The sequence below is a fragment of the Spermophilus citellus genome, assembly GCF_964194105.1.
Source record: "Spermophilus citellus genome assembly, chromosome: 5".
NCBI classification, from domain to species: Eukaryota; Metazoa; Chordata; class Mammalia; order Rodentia; family Sciuridae; genus Spermophilus; species Spermophilus citellus.
In genome coordinates, this window is record NC_138186.1 from 126,192,135 (window position 1) to 126,208,309 (window position 16,175).

A 16,175-nucleotide genomic window follows, 5' to 3' on the forward strand; every position below is an offset into this window, starting at 1 on the left:
CTCTGAATATTCCTGAATTAACACAAGTTTTAGGGGGAACCTCATAACCAAATCACAACAGTGTCCAAGACCTCTCCCTGATAAGAATGCAAGTTACCCTGAAAGGGGACTTTTATAACCTTTATACATACAGACTCAAGATTCTCAGACTCAGGAAGAGAGGATAATTAAAAACAAAGCCCAAATGATCACAAAACCTATAAAACAAGATTATTAGAATGGGTCAACATGGGCCAAGGTGACTAAGAGCTGCCTTTAGATTTTTAGCATGTCATTTTAATCTCATTATAATTGTAAAATTCTCCACCCCCTGATGATATATATTGTGACTTAATAATTGGATGCAATTCTACTATCAGTCAAAAGAGGTAGTACCTGAGTGGGGCTCTCTACAAACAGAACTAGAGAACAAAGCGGTTGCAATGTCACTTTCCTCCCTGAGATGACCCACCCCTTTAGGGTGTTTTTCCTTTCTCCTCTAACAAAATTTGCTCTACTTTTAATATGTTCTGTGTCTTGCTTGAAATCTCCCGTGAGAACACAAGAGCCAAGAGACACAATGTTATCCAAATTGCCCCTCATTTTGATGTTTGGTAATTTTGGAATTTTTTGGCACAAGGCTGAAAAAGGATCTAATTTTACCTTTATCTTCTATGTACAGAGTTTTAAAAGAACACTTTCATCCATTACTATTCTGATTAAATCTATTTACTCTAGCTTCCAACCCAACTTTTCTGTTGAAATCATAGAAAGGTCCTTGGAGAACTCATCATTGTTCAACCTACTGCCATCTTTTCAGGACTCATACTCTACAAGCAAAGTACGAAATTGCAAGGTACTTCCCCCTTCTTTTAAATATTGCTTTTGTGGTTTTCTGATATCTATTAATCCTCATTCGTAGACTTCTGATTTTTCCTCCTTGATACCTTTTCCTGGCCTGATTAACTCAATATTGGTTCTCTTCTTCTTATCAGCTATACCTGGTGAGGTCCTCCACTTAAAGGGCTTCAGGAACTGACTACTCTTATCCGCCAGGCCAGAACTCCACTTATTTCCAGCCTACATGTTTTACAATCAGTTTGAAGTCACATATACAAACAAATCATTGTCTTGCCATTCCAATAAACTTTTCCTCCTATAATGCCTATCAATCAATAATGGCGTCATTATCTGTCCAAAAACCTGAGCTAGCTACCTGAGTCACTTTCTATCACCACATAAATTCCTGCTTATTTCTATACAATTTCCACCCTCAGTTTTATTTCTAAATCAGTTTTATTTGTAAATCATTTCTTGCCTGGACTAATTTAATAGCATCTTAAGTCATTTATCTAATAACTCTAATTACCAACACCCTCCCCACACAATTCATCTTCCGACTACAACTCAGCTCTTTTTCTAAAAAGATCATCTTTAGAGCAAGAGCTAGATAGAAAGGCAATAATTTAAAAAAAAAAAAACTAAACAAAATTATATATCTGTTTTCCAGGAAAAACACTAACCTGAGGAGCAAGGTTTAGTAGGAGCATCTCTGATTCCCTGGGCTCCTCAGCATATTGGGACTCATGGGTGAAATATGCTTCACCTGGTCACTTGGGGAGGAGGGTGCTTGGGAAGGGCGACTCTCAGAGTTGAGAGCAGCTCCTTGGCCAGGAGCTGGCAAGACAATGGAGACCTCAGTCTGGGGTTGTGGCTCAGTGGTAGAGCGCTTGCCTAGCACATACGAGGCATTGTGTTCAATTCTCAGCACCATATAAAAATAAATAAATAAAATAATGATATTGTGTTCATCTACAACTAAAAAAAAAGATAAAACAAAAATGGAGAACTCATTCACACAGCCACAAGGAAATGATTTCTGGTACCCAGCGAGCTTGAAAAAGAACCTCTCATTCCAGGTAGGAGTGTGGCCTCAGCTATCACTTTGATCTCAGCCTAGTAAGACCCTGAGCAGTGGATGCAGTTAACCCACAACTGGACTCCTGACCCACAAAACCGTGTGATAAAAAAGACGTGCCATTTTAAGTCACGAAACTTGTTGGAAATCTGTTACACAAGAGAAAACTATACTCTTACTTACAAGAAAGTTGATTTAGTTTTCAGTAATATGTGTTAATTTAATGTTTCATTCACAAATATTTACTGATGTGTTACCATGTATCAGACAATATATTAATTATGAAGTAACATTTATAATAAAACCAAATTATTTCCATTTTAAGAAAATATTGAAATACATATACCTATATATGTATATGTGTATGTGTATATACATATATATGCATAAAAAACTTATATCCAGAAGAAAACCTATAAACTTGAATATTAGAAGAATATTTAAAATACCATAATGGTCAGATTATTAACTCTCAGTCTAATATTCTGTTTCTGAAGGCGATCCCAAATAAAATTTCAAAGGATAGCATACTTATGCTTCAACTGAGATGCTGGAGTCACTTAATATCATATTATGATTTCAGCATTTTTGAATTTATCATCTTAACTCATATAGTCTATTTTTAGGCTATACCACTTATAAGGGTAATTAAGATCCATAAACTTATAGAAGAGCATATTAATTTTTTTCTAAAATCCTCTCTTTTAAAGTCTTTATAAAGTATCTCCTAATCCTTTCCTTCTCTCTGCATAGATATATCTACTAGTCCTCCCATTAAAATGAAATAAACTCTGATTTAAAAGGAAAACATTTCAGACTAGATTTGTAGTCATATGTGGTTTGCAAGAGGCACACACAGAAAACTGAAAGACAAAGCATGGAAAAAGATATACTATTCACATCAAACTAAAAGAAAGCAGGTTATATGTTAGAGTCTGTAAACAAGTCAGGATGGCGCCTGGCAAAATGCCAGAGGGAGTGGTTTGTGAAGTAACGCCAACGAGCCATTAAGTGTGGAGATTCCTTATTGGTTGACTGCTGTATCGAGTTTATGTTAATTAAGATAAGCTGTGTGGAATGTATAAATACCTCTCCTGTCCTACAATAAACGGCTCCTACTCCTGCTGTATCATTCTACACAAGTTGTTCGTCACCCCCCGCCCCCCGGCTATTTTGCTGCAGCCGGACTGTGGCAGTTATACAATATCAAATAATACAATATAAGCTAAAAAGTGTGATTTACTAAGTATCTAAAATATTTTTTTTCTTTTATATGAATACAACAAAGCTTATAAATCTAAGGAGAAACAAATAAATACACCATCATAATACCGGTCTTTAATAACTGATCAATTAAGAAGATAAGTGCTTGTAGAAATAGATAAAGCAATCTTTTGTTTTTCCAATTATATGGAAAAACAAAAGACCCAGAATAGCAAAAGCAATTCTAAGCAGGAACTGTGAATCTGGAGGTATAGCGATACCAGATTTCAAACTGTACTACAGAGCAATAGTAACAAAAACAGCATGGTACTGGTACCAAAACAGGAAGGTGGACCAATGGTACAGAATAGAGGACACAGAGACCAATCCACAAAATTACAACTTTCTTATATTTGATAAAGGGGCTAAAAGCATGCAATGGAGGAAGGATAGCATCTTCAACAAATGGTGCTGGGAAAACTGGAAATCCATATGCAACAAAATGAAGCTGAACCCCTTTCTCTCACCATGCACAAAAGTTAACTCAAAATGGATCAAAGAGCTTGATATCAAATCAGAGACTCTGCGCCTGATAGAAGAAAAAGTTGGCTCCGATCTACATATTGTGGGGTCGGGCTCCAAATTCCTTAATAGGACACCCATAGCCCAAGAGTTAATAAGAAGAATAAACAAATGGGACTTACTTAAACTAAAAAGTTTTTTCTCAGCAAGAGAAACAATAAGAGAAGTAAATAGGGAGCCTACATCCTGGGAACAAATTTTTACTCCTCACACTTCAGATAGAGCCCTAATTTCCAGAATATACAAAGAACTCAAAAAATTAAACAATAAGATAACAAATAACCCAATCAACAAATGGGCCAAGGACCTGAACAGACACTTCTCAGAGGAGGACATACAATCAATCAATAAGTACATGAAAAAATGCTCACCATCTCTAGCAGTCAGAGAAATGCAAATCAAAACCACCCTAAGATACCATCTCACTCCAGTAAGATTGGCAGCCATTATGAAGTCCAACAACAATAAGTGCTGGCGAGGATGTGGAGAAAAGGGTGCACTTGTACATTGCTGGTGGGACTGCAAATTGGTGCAGCCAATTTGGAAAGCAGTATGGAGATTCCTGGGAAAGCTGGGAATGGAACCACCATTTGATCCAGCTATCGCCCTTCTTGGACTATTCCCTGAAGACCTTAAAAGAGCATACTATAGGGATACTGCCACATCAATGATCATAGCAGCACAATTCACAATAGCTAGACTGTGGAACCAACCCAGATGCCCTTCAATAGATGAATGGATTAAAAAATGTGGCATTTATACACAATGGAGTATTATGCAGCACTAAAAAATGACAAAATCACGGAATTTGCAGGGAAATGGATGGCATTAGAGCAGATTATGCTAAGTGAAGCTAGCCAATCTTTAAAAAACAAATGCCAAATGTCTTCTTTGATTTAAGGAGAGCAACTAAGAACTGAGCAGGGAGGAAGAACATGAGGAAAAGATTAACATTAAACAGAGATGAGTGGTGGGAGGGAAAGGGAGAGAGAAGGGAAATTGCATGGAAACGGAAGGAAACCCTCAATGTTATACAAAATCACATACAAGAGGTTGTGAGGGGAAAGGGGGGGGGGAAACAAGGGAGAGAATGAACAACAGCAGATGAGGTAGAGAGGGAAGATGGGAGGGGAGGGGAGGGGGGATAGCAGGGGATAGGAAAGGCAGCAGAATACAACAGTCACTAATATGGCATTATGTAAAAATGTGAATGTGTAACTGATGTGATTCTGCAATTTGTATTTGGGGTAAAAATGGGAGTTCATAACCCACTTGAGTCAAATGTATGAAAGATGATATGTCATGAGCTTTGTAATATTTTGAACAACCAATAAAAAAACATTAATTTTAAAATAAAATGAATTTGTCAGTCTCAGGAAAAAACAAAGGAGATAAGTATCAGAAAGAATAGAGAAGATTTGAAATAGTTTAAAATCTTAATTTTATGGATAGACATAGTATTCACTGCATTAACTGACTGAAATCATTCAGAACACTTTCATGTTCTAGGTCACAAAGCTAATTTAAACAAGTTTCAAAAACTGCTTTCATGCAAACCACAATTTCTAACCACAATGCAAATGAGGTTAAAAATAATTTCAATCTCACTCTTCCAGAGAACAGAAGAAGGCATGTGTTTTATTTAATTTTATAAGGCCAGTATAATCTTGACTTGAAAACCAGAAAAGGAAGATATGAGAAAGGAAAAATACAAAGCAATATTACAAATATGGGATCATGAATCCCCAAACAGGTATTAACCAACAGAATCTTACATTATATCAAAAATGTATAAATTCAATGTTGATTTAATATGAGGAAACTAATTAAAGTAGAACATTAATTAAGAAAAAAGTATGATCTGAATAGTTATAGAAAACTCAACATCTATTCATGATTTTTTTTTAAATTATAAAACTAGAATTGGAAGAGAATTTCCCTGACCTGATAAAGGGCTCTTATAAAACAGAACTCTGGAGAAGCATTTTGGGTTAACTGGGAAATGTTGATATGGTTCCTTTAATAGCAGGAAGCCAAATAAGAATGTTTACTATCTCTGGAGATCCTAGTCAGCAAAGCAGGACAAGAGAAAAGATGTCCCAGACTGAAGGGAAAGTACAAGCATATGGAGGAATGAGCCAGGCAGATGCTTGGGGAGTCAATCTAAAGTGACATCAAAACACTAGTAGGGTGCTAAAACATAATTGAAAATGTAGCCAGAAGGAACATAAGTCACATATTTACTAGATCTCTCCTCAGTGAAATTAAGGAATGTAGGTTGGAGGAACACTTAGATAAGCCATTTAGAATTGAGAAAAGAACCCTGCGGGCCTGCATGAGAAACACAGATGGTCAGTAAAGTGTCTTCTAATGAGAGCAGTATTCAGTAACTCCAAGGATCATGTTCTGCTGAGAGAGGTGTGCAATCTGAAGCTAGCAGTGGATTACCCTGGATAGAAAATGAGCTGGGCTGATTTCAGTAACAGTCTGATTACTACTCCATCCTTTCCAAATATAGCACTTAGTTCTTTCTCTGGATGAATGTAGTGAAATAAAGGTAGTGTGTCCAACTACAACTAAAAAAAAAAAAATAACATCACTGAGTGAAAATTAATAGCCTGCTCAGGGGCACTCATGCATTTTGGTGTGGTTTCTGTGGGAAGAAGTGGAGTGATGAGAAAGCGGACTTGAAGGCTATTGGGGAAGATGACACTGGTGTCAAGAGTCTGAGGAAGATCACACAACAAGCTACATGAAGAATTAAAGGAAAGAAAGGGAAGAAGACAGGACAAAGGCTTTCTAGCCCATAACCTCAACCTGGCAAAAGAGGGAAAGAGAAGGGATGAAAAATGTTGTGATTTTAAAAAAAGTCTTTACATTGATTTTATTCACAAATTTGTGATAACATTTTTATCATATCCTTTTCTTTTCCAGGATAAATGATATTTTCTTTGAGAATTTAAAATTTATTTTATTTTTTAATATTTTTTAGTTGACAATGGATCTTTTATTTACATGTGGTGCTGAGGATCGAACCCAGGGCCTCACACATGCCAGGCAAATGCTCTACCACTGATCCACAATCCCAGCCCCTTAAAATTTATTTTAGATACCATTATATAGAACTTAAAACATTTCTCTTTTTAAAAACCAGACATACGGTAGGGAAGATTTTGCAAAAGAGAAGACGCGCCTCTTCCATTTATTTCCCAGTAAGGTAATATTCTCCTTTGTTTACTCTTCCCTAGAAAAACAACTTGGTTTAATGTTTTTGATAGTAAATTTTTACCTTCTAAGAAAACACTCAAGAAAAATTAAGCATCAAGATTTTTAAATTATTTTTGTCCCAGATATGTTACCTTCACTACCTACACAGTGTCACCAGAATAAGTTATTATTAAAAACATATATAGTGTAGGGGATAGGCCTAAAGAATTCTTGCCTCTTGATTAGCTGTATTCAGCTTGTCTTCCAGGGCTTCCTTCAGGTTTTCTAGCTCTAGTTGAAGCTGACTTTTATCCTCTTCCAGGTTTAGTTTTTCCTTTTTATATTGTTCCTCTAATTCCTTAGAAAAAGAAATATTAGAAAATAAACAATATTGAAAACATTATAAACTTAAGATTCCAAGAAAGACTTTTCTGTCTTATATTTTGACAATTTTCAAATTAGCCTTACCTTTAAACAGTATCAGAATTAACAGCGACTCTGCTCAATCCCAGTAGCTTAGATTCTACCATTCAATCACATATGATATAGCCATTAAGTAGTTTTTTGAATAGAAAGAATATGTAGCTGGTTTAAATTGTTATAGTAAAAAAACTGAGAAGTATGATTTCAATGATAATTTGATGAATAAAGAAAACATTACTATTCTCCAGAATTCAGAATTCTTTTATGTTTACATTTAAATAAATCCAGTAACACTTCTGGAACTCAGATGTCTAATATAGAAATAACAGTAGAGTATTAGCATGTACAAAATTAAGACACTGAATAGCAAAACCAGTAAAACTGATACTTACTCAAGACTACCTACTCTTTGCCAGGTGTGCTATTTAATACTTGGGAAACAAACGTATTAAGACATAGTGGCTGCCTTTAATAAGCTCAAGAATGAAGTAATATGGAAAAAAATGTTCAACATCTCTAGTAATTGGAGAAACATAAACCAAAACTACTCTAACATTTCATTTCACACCAGTCAGAATGGCAGTTATCAAGAATACAGACAACAATAAGTGTTGATGAGAATGCGGGGGGAAAGGCACACTCATACATTGCTGGTGGGACTGAAAATTGGTGTAACCAATCTGGAAAGCAGTATGGAGAGATTCCTTAGAAAACTTGAAATGGAACCACCATTTGACACAGCTATCCCACTCCTCAGTCTATAAGACAAAGGACTTAAAAATCAGCATACTATAGTAATGCAGCCACATCAATGTTTATAGCAGCTCAATTCACAATAGCTAAACTGTAGAAGCAACCTAGATGCCTTTCAATAGATGAATGGATAAAGAAACTGTGGTATATACACAATGGAATATTACTCAGCATTAAAAGAGAATAAAATTATGGCATTTACAGGTAAATTAGGATAGAGTTGGAGAATATCATGCTAAGTGAAGTAAGCCAATCCCCCCCCCCAAAAAAAAAAAGACTGAATGTTCTCTCTGATGAGTGAATGCTGAGCCATAACTGGGGTGGGGTGGGGTGGAATATGGAGGTAGATACCTTGATTTGGCAAAAGGAAGGGAGAAGTGGGAAGGATACAGGGGAACAGGAAAGATGGGTGGAATGAGATGGATATCATTACCCTAGGTACATGTAAAACTATACATATGGTGTGACGCTACATCATGTACAACCAGAAAAATGAAAAGTTCTTCTGCAATTGTGTACAATGAATCAAAATGCATTCTGCTGTGATATATACCTAATTAAAATAAATAAATAAATTTTAAAAATCAAGTAATTAAAGATATTAGTTAGAATTAGACATACAGAGAGGGTACAGGAGTATATGGATGGGGAACTGATAAGGTTGTTTGGTAGGGAAACCTTTAGAAAGAAAGCAATTCCTAAGTATGGTTTAAAAAGGCTACAGCAGGAAGGAAAAGGAGGTGGAGTAAGAAGGGAATGCAAAGGCAGAGGAAAAGCAAGTGATATACCATGGAGGCAAAAAAGAGCATGGAATGTCACAAGACATTCAACATCCCTACACTGTGAGGGGAGTAGAGTAATAAATGGATCCAATTTTAGGGTACCCATGACAAACTGAGGCGTGGTGATATGCTAGGAGTACTCACAGGACTCCTTGTACAGTGGCTCTGATTTATTACAGCAAAATCATTCAAAGTACAACTAGCAAAGGGAAAGGAATGTGAGCTGAGGTCTAAAGGAGACAGGCAAAGCTCCAAGAACCCTTTCACATTGAATACAATTTCGTAGCAATTTATGACAATTCACTGTGAAATGCTGTATACCAGGAAAGTTCATGAAATACTTGGTACCCAGGTTTTTGTTAGCAGCTGGTCACCTATGATCTGGCACTGTATGCATGAACAGTTTAGATACAATGAGTCATTCTTATGAGAACCTTGCTGAAATCTAAGTTCCAGATACCACACAAGAGCTGCTTTGCCTTTCTAAGGCAGTGCAGTCTCAAGCCTGCATGTCAACTCCTCTGCTTGGGTTCTCTGTATACTCACTTTCATGTGGGTGAACTAGTTAGGATGAAAAACATAATCCTTTGGGATAACTTAACAATGAGGAGCAGAGAAGTCATCTTTAGCTAAATATTCTTTAAAAACTATTCTAGTAACATGGTTTTAGCTTAGAGTCAGACAAGCAAGAAGGCAGGAGGGAAATGAAGCAGCAAGTTACAAATAGTTATTTTGACAAAAGAGAAGAGTACAAATAAGGCTACCACAGATGTTTTGAATATGTTCACATATAGGAAACATCAAGTAATCTTATAGCAATCATGCTTTAAGAAATTTAAGTGGGTTAAGGCAGGCTTCTGAGGTGGCCTCAAAATATAGTGCATAAAAGAATCATTAAGAGTAAAATAATGAAGTAAAAATGATACTGATAAAAGATAATTTGATTCTGGCACTTAAAACAATACAGAGATATAGACTAAAAGCAAGACACACACCATTTAAATGTTCCAATAAGAAAGGAGAAGGGTACAGTGAGAGGGATACTGAAATGAAAAACAATAGTAAAAGATAGCTATCAAAGAAATTACAGAAGTAGCAAGTACCATTTATCATTTTACAATAAAATCCTGAACATCCAGAGCCACTAAGCACACATGATTAAAGCAGCACACGTCAGTCCTGGAATAGTGAGTGTGCATAAAGTACATAAGTATTTAGCTATATAAGCTTAGGCAGAAATAACATTCTGAGAGAAAGTCTTACTTGAATTTTTAATTTTTAAGGTCTTGAAATATTTTTTCCAACTAGTTGTGTCACAAAAGGAAAGAACACTGAAGCAGAAGATCTAAATCCATATTCCACTTGTTCTACTTACCATGTTTGTGGCTCTGCATTTGGGTTTATTAAACATATTATACTATCTGTATAATAAAAATAATAGTAATCTCCAAATCTTAAGTATTAAGGAATATACTATAGGAAAGCTCTTTTTAAACTCCAAAATGCTACTATATATAAGGTAACAGTCATCATTAATAAATGCCTACATAAGGTGGTGTTTAAATGCCTTGGAGTTTGGGATACATGAAACCTGAGTTCAAGGCCTGAGTTTCATTAGTTTCACATGACACATGACTAAGCACATCCCATCTTCAGTAAAATGGCATTAAATTAAAAAATATATGTACAACATCATGGCAGTATCTGCCACATGATAAGAAATATTAATAACCAGTATTTTTTCATCATCACGTGCTAGGACATGTCTGGAAACCCAACACTTTAACTTGAGCCTCAGAGGAACATCATGGCTCGTAGAGCTCAAGGTAATGTGGCTAATAAGCAAAGAGCTCCATGTAAGGCCAAAGTCTGTCATATATTTCATTTTTTTTACTGTGCCAATACTGTTAATGTAGAATCATTAGTAAGCTGACGACTTAGTTGAGTCATTTTCACAGGAAAGGAAAATAGATGCTTTAACTAGTTGAGACTCCCTAAAGGGTACACTTAGTTGGTTGTCTCATGAAGAGAGAGTTCAAGATCAAAGACAGTATTTCTACTAAAACAACCATGCCATATATCAGTTCAATAAAATATGTCTCATGTCAAGAACTTCATGTATGATTCTATTTGAACTATGATTTGAAGAATGATTATAGGACAGGAACCATCAAAATGAAGCAAATTATTCCTCTATAATATAGGCTATGTTGGATTTCTCATCAGTTTACAACACAATAATAAATTGAATTTTTACTCACCATTTGCAGTTTTTTCTTATCTCTAATTGCATTGCTGTGGACAGCCTCAATCGCCATATGGTGCTTCCAGGCTAATTCTTCCAAAGTCTTAGAATGGGCTTCATTTAATTGAGTCACCTCTCCTTCCAATCTATTTTGCAGGTTTTTTAACTCCATTTCATAATATTCTTGCTGAGTTCTCTTTGCTTCATTTACTTTCTTGAATTAAAACCAATAAAGGTCAGTAGTTTCTATTACTGCTATTAGTATTTGAACACCTTACAAATATGTAAACTTGAATAAACTGAATGCTATGAGATCTACTTTTGAAATATAATAGATCACTGGTATACTCAGTTTGACAAGGTGGCAGAGGTAAAATAAAATATTTTAAATCAAGAAGTAAAATAGATCATTATTAAGTTAGACTCATATATAAATCGAAAAAAAGGAAGTCTAAAAGAGATTGACCTCCTGTATGTAAAGTAGCATGCAAAATGGTTCACTCATTAGCTATCTCAAGTGATACTATTCAATAAAATTTTGAGTTCCAATTGAATATCCTTTAAGCACTCACAAGTCTAGTGGCAAAAAAATGTTAAAAGACACTGAGAATATAATTTTATAAGTCCTATGAAAGGGGTGTCCATCATGTGTTGTGAGAATACACAGGAACAGAGCTTAACTGGATGGAAGGCGAAAGGTTGTGTGTATGCACATATATTAAGTTATTGAGAGAAGGAGAAAGGAAAGGATGACCAAAACTCCTACATGGTACTGTGGGTATCTGAAAAAAAAACAAATAAATATTCAGCAATGACTCTACAAATAACATCTGACTTATTTAATCTAGAAATCTGATTTTCTGATATATGAATTTTCAAAACTTAATGCTTGTCATCCTTTTCAGTTGTATAAAAATTTCCTAGGTGTATGTGCAGATGAACATGGTGGCATATACGTATAATCCCAGCTACTCAGGAGGAAGAGACAGAGGACAGAAAGTTTGAAGTCAGCCTGAGCAACTTAGTGAGATCTCAAAAGTTTTAAAAAAGGGCTGGTGATGTAGTTCAGTGGTAGGGTGCTTGCCTAGCATGCTTGAGGCTCTGGGTTCAATTCCAGTATTGAAAAAAAAATTAACACAAAAAGAAATCTAATTAACTAAATGCACCTTCCATTGAAATCAGAGTTCACTCAGTTTCTGGCTTGAAATAGGTTGAAATGTCTTAAGTATTTATATTCTAGATTATTACCCAAGTATTTTGAATATGTACACATTATGGAATACTCTAACTTTGTAAATTTCCTCATGATAAAAATAAAAACAACTGCAGAAGTAAGAAATGCACTGTTACTGTGGAAGTAGGAGTAAACACTCCAAATACTTTAAATCTGAAAACAAGCAAAACTGACCTTTCTCCCCTCCCTTTTTGAGGTAGGGTATCTTATTATTCTTTACCTTCTCTAGTTCCAGGATTTGCTGTTTTTGCTCTTCATCCAAACTTTGAGTTCTGCTTTGCAAAAAAGCTCTTTCCTCCTCAAGCTGAGATAATCTCTCATTGGCCCTTGATTTTTCTGATTCTAAATCTTTAATTGTAACCTCCTGGGTCATTTGAGTTGCTTGAAGCATTCCAATATGACCTATGCCCCCCCAAAAGAAAATCCTTTCAATTTAGAAATCAGTTACTGTGATACTAAACAGTTTGTATTTAATTACACAATTGTACTTTATACCTAAGTAAAATAAATTGGTCTGCATGTACAATTTTTTCTTTGGTTTCTTCACTGTATAAAATGGAAATATTTACCATGGGAATGTTTCTTATCCAACTAAAATAATTTAAATTAGAAAGTCCATTTTCATTTCACTGAAGTTGCTCTCTGTACCTAATAAGTTTCTGTCTTGTCTTTTTTCTTTTTTAACATTGTAGGCTATACAAGCTGAAGTAGAAGCAACTCTTCATTGGTTCATGTAAAAGTCTCCTGGGAGTAAAACAAGGTAAGAGGATGCACAGACTAACACTATGAAGCCAAAATGAGCAATTTGTTCTTTTCTAATTGCTTCTTTTTTCTAATTTTAATAGAGAAAGAATTTGTATGCAGGGAACAAAGGTGGCAGATAGCAGTTTCGTTGAGACTGAATTTGTTTTAGACAAGAGACTAGATTAAAAAAAAAACAGGTAAGAACAGCAAAGTTATGAAAGAATGAAATAAATGGCAGTGAAAATGCATGGGGAAGGGGAGGAAAATGAGAGAGCAGATGTGATTTTGAAAACAGAGACTCATAGAAAGCATGGTTTAATGCAGTAGTTCTCAAAGTACCAGCAGGACCAACATCATGTGAGAAAAAAGCCTGCCCCAGACCCAGTGAGTCAAAAACTCTTAGGGATGAAGCCAAGCATCATTGATTTCACAAACCCTCCAGGTGATCCTGATGCATGTTGAAGGTTATTAAAAATTACTACTTTGTGGGAAGAGAAATCTGTGATTTATCAATAAGCCAATGAAAATCAGAAAAGGTGTTAATCAGCTTTGCTGGGCACATTAAACACTACAACAAAACACAACTTTGGATCTGACATAAGTCAGCTACCTCCTCTAGTAAGGGCTATGAAATGAGCAACTCAGCCACTTGAGAATGGACAACTCAGTTTTAGCATGTAAAACAATCCTTAATAACAAGTCAAATGAAAGTTGCATATAGTTCAACTAATTTAAATGCTCTAAAATGTAGGCTTTTAAAGGATGAAAGTCTCTTAGAATGTTTGATTTTTCTTTTACTGCTTTATTTATTGGTGATTTTACCAGCTAAATCTTAGTTTTTCTACAAAAATATATTTGCTTCTACAAAAATATATTTGCTTCTTATGGTTCACTAATAAGATAACAGAGTCCTTTAACATAGAATCCAAATAATTTTAAAATGTTAGTAAAAGGGGCTGAGGTTGTGGCTCAGAGGTAGAGTGCTTGTCTAGCACATGCAAGGCCCTGGGTTCGATCCTCAGCACCACATAAAAATAAATAGGTAAAATAAAGAAAGGTATTGTGTCCAACTACAACTAAAAAATAAATATTTTTTAAAAATATTTGTAAAATGTTTAAATCTTAAATCAGAAAAAATTGTTAAATATTCAAATTTTGTTTTGAAAGAATATTTTAGTGTTGGTTTTAGCTGAGCTATAATTATAACAAATTATGGTCAGACATACTGGCTTTGAGGACAAGATCAGAAGCTTGCTGTTGTAGACGTTCTCTGGCAGCTGCTAGCTCACTTTCCACTTCTTTGTGCTTGCTTAATAAGGCCATTTCTCCCTCCTTGGCATCATCAAGCTGTTTTTGAAGAACCTAAGAAAGATTAGAGAGACATATTAAAATGCAAAAATGACACTAAGCTAAATCCTTTATTTAAATTATAAGCATAAGCTTTCTCTTGTTGAAAATTCCTACTTAACTATACCTAGTTTTAGATCTGTACACAATGGTGACACTTATAACTTTTTATTTGCACAAATTATATGCCCCAGTCAGGAAAGACTATTCTACCCTTTCTAATACATTCTATGCTACATAGATATTTTTAAAAGTTATTAAACTCATTATGCTAATGAGATAAAACTTCTAGAGACTTTTAGCTATTTTCAAGAACCATTAAAACAATTAATTTTTGTTTGATGGGCAGACCACTGGAAGAGGAAGGAAAAAACATAATTAAACCCTAAGCCCAATGTTTTAACTCTCCCAAACCACTTAGGAAAATATTAACATGTTATTTAAATAAAATACCTTCATAAAAAATCTATAGAATTTTAAGCTTATCTTTTTAGGCCCTAGATATCTGAGATTCTGACAGAACAGGTTCAGGGTAATAAAAATCATCACTTCATTGATTTTTCTCACAAAGGAAAAGGCAAAAATGGAAAAAAGAAAAATTTAAATTATGAGAATGCAAAGAAGCTGATCCTAAACTAGCTAGGTGCTCTCCAGTCTACAAAATAAATATATTTAAAAGAGAAAAGAGAAAGAATTCATGTGTGGAATACAACTCTTGACTTACCTGAACATTGCTCTCTGCTGTGGCCAGTGCCATCTGCAGTTTTTGGCACTTGTCAAGAAGACTGCCAGCTTCATCCTGCACCATCTGTAATTCTGTCTTTAATTTTCCTATGGTTTTTCGTAAAATTGCTTCTTGTCCCTGAAATTCTTTTCGAAGATCAGCTTCTTTCTCTTTGCTAGCCTGTAAGCTTTCTGCTGTAAAAAGCTGTGACCTTTTCAAAGTATCAAGTTCACGTTCATAAAAAGACTGAGCTTTATTCAACTTGCCTTCATAATCTTCAATGAGTTTTTTCTTTTCAAGCCTTAGCTCTTCAAGTGTTTTGTTTAAGGCCTCCACCTCCATCCTGTGTAGTTCCTCTGTCTTCTCCAGCCCTTTGTTTACTGAGGCACTGTGATCCTGCTGTGACTTCAACAGCTCTTGCATCTCCCTTCTGTGAGCAGTCCGCAAATCTTCCAGTGCCAATCGTTTGTCTTTTTCAAACTGTATTTGGAGCTGTCCAAAGCTCCGTAATCTTTCTTCAAATTTCCTTCTAATTTCTTCAACCTCTCTAGACATGGTTACTATGCGTTGGACATGCTGGGCTTCTGCACAAAGTTGCATGTCCTCAACTCTGTGCTTATAAGCTTCAAATTCTGTTAAAGCCTGTTGCTTCATTTTTATATGATCTTCTAAGGATGCTTCTAAAACTTGAATCTTTCTCTTAAGCTCTAACTCCTCTGTTACTTTGCTTTTATACTGCAGTATTTTTTCTCTTGTTTCTGCAAGAATTTGTTGGATTTCTTCTTCATGAGCATCTTTTAGGGCTTGAATTGCAGATTCATGCTCATCATTTTTAGTGTTCAAAGCATATATTACCTGTATGGTTTTAAGGGAGAAAAATGAGTAAACCACATTCTTTTACAACCTTAACTTATTCTTTCATTTGGATTGACTTTTATGCACATAATATTAGTTATGTAAATATTAATATTTACTATGAAACCTCAAATTTTTTACTCATAAATTGATTTGCTTAGAAATTTCTATCCTAGCAC

The 16,175-nt window shown here is 35.1% G+C and overlaps 1 protein-coding gene across 2 annotated transcripts in view; it reads right to left on the reverse strand.

Moving 5' to 3' along the window:
• FAM184A (family with sequence similarity 184 member A) overlaps window positions 1–16,175 on the reverse strand; it is a 129,989-nt gene that overhangs the window by 61,566 nt on the left and 52,248 nt on the right. For both annotated transcript variants that reach the window (XM_081293924.1, XM_081293925.1), the window contains exons 2-6: window positions 15,142–15,996; window positions 14,297–14,432; window positions 12,547–12,728; window positions 11,109–11,306; window positions 7,125–7,247 (exon numbers count right to left, since the gene is read on the reverse strand). In XM_081293924.1, coding sequence (XP_081150050.1) covers window positions 7,125–7,247; window positions 11,109–11,306; window positions 12,547–12,728; window positions 14,297–14,432; window positions 15,142–15,996 — 1,494 coding nt within the window. The remainder of the gene's footprint in view (window positions 1–7,124; window positions 7,248–11,108; window positions 11,307–12,546; window positions 12,729–14,296; window positions 14,433–15,141; window positions 15,997–16,175) is intronic.